The 6,114-nt window shown below is 45.1% G+C and overlaps 1 protein-coding gene across 1 annotated transcript in view; it reads left to right on the forward strand.

Moving 5' to 3' along the window:
- The first annotated feature begins 4,651 nt into the window (after window positions 1-4,651).
- The window catches only part of LOC134056894 (serine/threonine-protein kinase pak-1-like), a 17,371-nt gene continuing 15,908 nt past the window's right edge, over window positions 4,652-6,114 (forward strand). The window contains 4 exon segments of the mRNA XM_062513850.1: window positions 4,652-4,711; window positions 5,424-5,453; window positions 5,593-5,691; window positions 6,042-6,099. Coding sequence (XP_062369834.1) covers window positions 4,652-4,711; window positions 5,424-5,453; window positions 5,593-5,691; window positions 6,042-6,099 — 247 coding nt within the window.

Raw genomic sequence — 6,114 nt, forward strand, 5'->3', positions numbered from 1 at the left:
TGCTGGGGACTTGATTTCCACGTAGCCACATTCTGAACTCTGTGGCACCAGAGCTGGTGGGTCTTTGATAGTAGCACAGGGGTTCTCAGAGCTGCTCAGTGAGCTATGACTTCAATGGTATTCCGAGCTCTTCACCAGATCTCTTCACCAGATCTTCAGCAGGTCTCCAGCCTGCTGCCTGCTATGGGCATTGCTACCAAAGAAACCCAAAGAACACTTTTCTTTCAAGATGCGTTCTAAAAAGTCACTCAGAAGTGAATGTGTAAATGGAAACAAGTAGCAACACTTCAAAAATCTTTACAGCAATCAGTGAAAGCATCTCAGCTCCTGTGCTCCTTAATGGACTTGATCTTGCCACCAGCAAATTACTTCTGTAAAATCCTGAGCATCTTCATATCTGGTTAAAATAGCTCCTAGTATTATTTAGAGATAGGCTGTAGAATCAGTTTTTAATAAGTCCTGCAGAGCACTTTCTGCCCCTCCAGGTGTTGAACTCAGGACACTTGAAATAACTGATCTGAGACTGTTCCAGAGCAATGTCTGGGCAAATGGCAGCATGGTTTCCAGGGATGGCTTGGGTGGTGCAAAGTTGCAGAATTTGAGTACACTAAAAGCATAACCAGCTTCTCCTAAGTTTTCTCTAAGGCACACACAGTAGACCTGGAATGGAAACATCAGGTGGCTTGTGATATCAGGATTTAACTAAAGGACGATAAACTGGTTTCAGACATGTTTGCTCTTGCTGTGATTGCAAGTGATTTTGTGGCGTTTGTGTTACTTTGTTCTCTGTGTTGATTCCTGATAGTGTTTTTTAGCATGAGACTTCCTTAGCTCATTCCTGACTCCATATCCAACATGAGACTGACCTGGTGGACCTGTCAGTGGATGAGTGCTCATGATTTTGGGACTCATTCAAATTGGGCTTTCTGTACTCATAGAATTGTAGAATGGTTTGGGTTATGAAAGACGCTTCAGATCGTGGAGTCCAACCGTTGATATAACACTGTCAAATCCATCACGTTAACTGTGTTCCTAAGTGCCAAATTTTCTCATCTTTTCAATCTCCTTGGGGATGATGATTCCACCACTTCCCTGGGCAGCCTGGGCCAATGCTTGACAGCCCTTTGAGGAAGGAATTCCTCCTGATGTGCAACTTCTCAAAGTCTGTCTTGTTGTGAGGGGCCCAGAGCTGCCCTGAGGATTTGAGGTGTGGCCTCAGCTGTCTGACCTCCCATAATGCCAGTTACTCACCCCTGAATAATTCTAAGAAGTACTGCTGCCCTACAGTTTGTTTGTTTGTTTCTTTGTTTGTTTCTTTGTTTGTCTGGATAAAAACTACCTAGCAGAATGGTATCCCACCTTGACATGAAAATGTCAGATGCGCAGAGATCACTCCAATTCTCAATGCTCTGCTTCCAAATGTAATCCCTCTGGAATCAGGGTCACCCTGCTCCAGCCCCAGTGGCCTCAACACCTTGCACCTGAATTTACAACTCTGCAATTACCTGCAGTTACTGCAAATTTCTCTCAATAAATGTAAACAGCAGTGCCCGACAGATGTCCTCAGTGACCTGGCACCTTCCTGGTTACTGAGTCATTCCAACAGCTTTGATTGATATTGTGCAGAGACAATTTTTTCCTTAGACTGTATTGTGGAACTATGCCAGAAGCATTATAAAAGCCTAAAATGATTTTATCTATGCACTATCTAAACCACTTTAGTAGTTTTCAAGATGGAAGTGATATTACTTAAGGAGACTTAAACATAATTAATTTTATTCCTACCCCATTAGTATTTATGAGATCCTGTGTCACCTGTCCTGTTGTTTTCACAAGTCTGATACTCGGGTCTCCAGCCTCGAGTTACCCAAGTAATCCTATTTGATTTTCTAGGAAATAGACACAATATCAACATTCATCCAGTCCTCTGGAACCTTCCTGCTGCTCAAGATCCTCCTGCCTTGGGCTGACCACAGCAAGTGTCTCTGAGGAGCATTTAGTGTGAGGTAAAATGCTCTAAGCAAATACAAAGCTGAATATTGAGCATGATGACTGAAATCCCATTCTGAAAAAAAACACCAAAAAACCAACCCAAACAAAACCCAAACCAAACACAACAGATCTGAGCCTGAACTGTGGCTTGACCAAGGCTGGGGAAGAGCAGGGAAAAAACCCAGTGCTGCATACTGTTGTTCCAAATTCCAGAGACTGATGTACCAGAAATGAAGGTAATTCAATTTCCTGAATTATACTGCCACTGAAAGTCCTTTTAAAGACTTTCACTGGTCAGTGCAATCCAGCCTTTTTGGAACGCATGAGAGTGGAAAAGGATGAAAAGACAGCCTAAAGCAGGATGCAGCACCTCTCAGCATTTCTTGGGAATTTCTCTTCTTAAAGACAGTGCTCTGTCTTTCAGCAAACAGGAGGCTTCTCTGGGAAGATCTACTATTTACACCTGAAGTGGATCAGGTAATGGAAAAATAATTTTTAAACCACTGATTTCATTTTGTGGGGATTCAAAAAGCAAAAGAATATATGCAAACGTTCATTTATTTAATAACAATTTGTAATTTTGTCCAAACAGACACTGTAAAAACCCCATTTTTTGGTGAAACTAAACAATACGGAAGTCTTTCCATAAAACTGAGATATTTTTCACATGATGTCTGCACTGGGCATCAAAAACTGTTACACCGTTCCTCACAAGGGGTCACTTTTTGATCTTGTCCTGCCTTAAGGGATGCATCCCACGTACAATGAATAACATTCACATTGTCCTCCTTCTTATATATATATATATATATATATATCTCAAGCTGATTGATATAGCCACCATGTTTCCAGTCTGCTGGCAGTGTTCCTGTGTAGTCCATGACAGCACTTTGTTTTCCAGGCTCCATTTTCTTCAGGTTCACAAACAGCTGGCTGGTTTTTGCCTATTCAAAGAAAGACTGAAATTGCAAGGAAGATGCTGAATTTCCAGGTGATAATTAGGAGGAGCAGAAATTAGCCAAATAGGAGTAGAGAATAGGGAACAATGTAAAATAAACTGAAGCCTGTCATTGCAGTTTCCATGGTTTTCTCCTTTACCTTTGCCAAGGTCAATCTCTCCACGCTGGTGACATGAGGTGGGCTGGAGCACTGAGGCAGAGGATGGTAACTGGGGTTAGAGAAATAGTGGCTGTTGACATCCCCACCTTTGGTGTGAGGGATGGTTTCTGTAAAGAAAAGGAAAGGAAAATTAACAATGGCAAATAACACGGAATTTCTTTCTTAAGTTCTGTTTTTGAGACTGCTGCACTGATTTCTGAATCTGACCTAGAGTTTCTCAAAAAACAACCCAACAAGCATAAACCCAAATGGCTTCTGGGCATCTTCACCCTGAGTGCAAAGCCAGCCACAGGAGCCCCCTGTCCAGGGATCTCTGGATCCAGGCTGCAGACATCCGTCAGGCATCACTGAAAGGATCTCGGGGACTGCAGCTGGATCTTCCAGTGCTGACCAGCCCTGACTGCCCTCTAGGTGAACCTAAACCACACCTGCTGCAACTGGAGCACATTTCCCCTTCTTGCCCATCCTGGAGCATGGTTTGTGGGGCTTATTTTTCTTTCCCTTTACTTACAGAAGTTTTTCCCATAAGTTAGTACCCAACTAACTACTGGTACTTAAGGAAAACAAAAGAGTGGCTAAGGTGGGGGAGAGGTGTGTAGCATCTGACTACACTTCTTTTTTCTCTGGGAGCTTCTCTCCGAGGCAGGAGATACTGTGAGATTTTGGGGAATCCTTGGGGTGCAGGGGAAGGACAGGAGTGGGGGCAGCTGCTGGCTCTCTCACTCTCTCAGGGCTTTGGAGGAAGATGGTCGAGCTCAACCCTGCTTGGCAAAAGGAATTTTTGTTACCATGGCAGGAACCCAGGTGGGAGCTGCCTTTCTTCTGCTGCTGGGCCCTGCAGCCCCTGCCCTGCTGGGATGTCCTGCAATTCCAGCTACAGCCACGCAGCTCCTGACACATCTGGTCCACCGCCCTGGGATTTCTCCTCATTCCTGATGTTCCAGCTTGGTGCTCCTCAGAGTCCTGCTGGGGCACCAGGATCAACTGCTCCAGGGGGGGTTGTGGAGCAAAGCTTCTCTTCCATCCTTTCCCATCTCGGCCCACAAGGCTGTCATGGGGGCCCTGCTTCTATTTGTTAGTAATTCCATAGTTGTTGTTCATTGTTTGCCTTCTTCGACATACCAGTAAACAACCGTGTCCTAGCTTGGGTTTGACAATTGAAATGTATTCACCTTCTGCTGTGAAATAGAATTAGGAGCAAAAGCAAAGCAGGCCCAAAACTTAAAAGTGTACAAAGAAAACTTTATGAACAACACAAAAAAAAAATACTAAATTCAGAATAGATCTTCAGACCACTCCCTCCACCCCCTTTTCACACCTTCTTAACAACATACAGAGACACTTCAGTCAATTCCTTACTTACATAATCTTTTGCGGTTCACTTTAGGGAGAGAAGTTTCTTCTTGTTCAGCTATAGGCATCTTTTTCCAGAGAGGAAAAAAGAGCAGTTCTCTCATGATTTCACTGTTTTTCACAAACAGCAGCTGCTCAGGAATCCACAATGGTGAAACTCCTCCCAAAAGATTTTCAGCCAACCTTCATGGCGCCTCATCATTCTCCTTCCATCGAAAACCTCAGCTTTTTCTTCACTGACTTTGGTGTATCCTTTCTGCTCTTTTTCCTCTCACCCAAGTAAAGATGGAAGGTCTGTAAGGCTTATCTGAGCATTGGGAAAGTTAAAATGTCACACAGAAGTTGCAGGGCTTAGGCCAGGCCACACTGGAGCTGTGTCAGGATCTCAGGCCGCGCTGGGGGGAGCCGGACGAAAACTGCAAAGTGCAGCCAGAGGAGAAATGGGTGCCAAGGCTCTGGCTCCAAGGCTGCCCTCCGCTGCCAGCCGCACCCAGCTCCGGCCGCGGGCCGGGGGTTCTCCCTCTGCCCTGCCCAACACACAAAGCCGTGGGGGGCTCCCCAAACCGGGCCCAGCTGCCTGCCCCCAGGCCGTGAGGGCGGCCGGGCGAGCTCGGCCACCCCAGGGCTGCTCCGAGCCGGGGCCGGGCAGGGCCACACCGGGGGAGGGCGAGGATCTCAGCAATGGGCTTTGCTTCTTTTTGGCTATCGGGGCCCCGGGTGGAAACAGGGCCCGGCAGCCTCCCGAGCCCGGGCCAGGACGGTGTCATCTTGTGAGAGGTTGGAAATGAAAAAGAGCTTTTCCCGTGGATTGCTTGCTTCAAATGTGATTCTGGGAAGCAAACTGACTTCTCCTATTGGTTTTTCAGGCTGTCAACAACTAAAGCAGCCTCCAACTGGTCCCATCAATTCACAGAGGGAGTTCTCATGGAGAAAAACTTCCTTGTATTCCCTGCCCCCAGGTGCCTTCAAGGCATAACCAGCACAAAGAGGTATGAGTGACACCAGACCTGCAGGGCCATGGTTACTGCTGAGTCTGGCTCTGGGCCTTCTTAAAGGAAAGGACACCAGATTTGAAACTCTGCAGAAATGTTTGCCTGCCCTAATTTTCTTCTACTTTCTTCTTCACAGGCTAGCCCCAGCTACTCTGAAATGAAGAGCAGGTTCCAATACCTCCACAAAAAGCTGTCCCATATTCAGAGCGGAATATCTGAATTTGACAAGCAGGAAGTAGAGTCATGGCACAAGACTTACGCTTCAGCCTGACAAAATCTCTGAGCTTTGGAATTTGTTTCAAATTTTGAGATTCGTTTTTAAGGATTACTTAAATTAGTAATTCCAGTAGCTTACATTTGCACTGAGCAGTTGATTATTTCTTTAAAATATAGGATTAGTTCAAAGAAGATTAGTAAGTTGAAAGAGTTGGAAGAAGTTAGTTTGGATCTTTAATAATAAAAAAATCTCACTGTTGATAACTCTATCTCTCACTGTTGTTCATACAGCGTTTGGAGTGGCTTTCTTTTGGTCAATTCTTTTCTTCAGGCCCTAGGCTTGTCCATTGAAATAAACTTTTTCAGCAGATGGTGGACGCCTACTACATCTGCTATGAAGTTGTGGACATTTTTAGAAAATATAGTGGCAAATGAAATTATT

The sequence above is a fragment of the Cinclus cinclus genome, chromosome Z, assembly GCF_963662255.1.
Source record: "Cinclus cinclus chromosome Z, bCinCin1.1, whole genome shotgun sequence".
Lineage (NCBI taxonomy): Eukaryota > Metazoa > Chordata > Aves > Passeriformes > Cinclidae > Cinclus > Cinclus cinclus.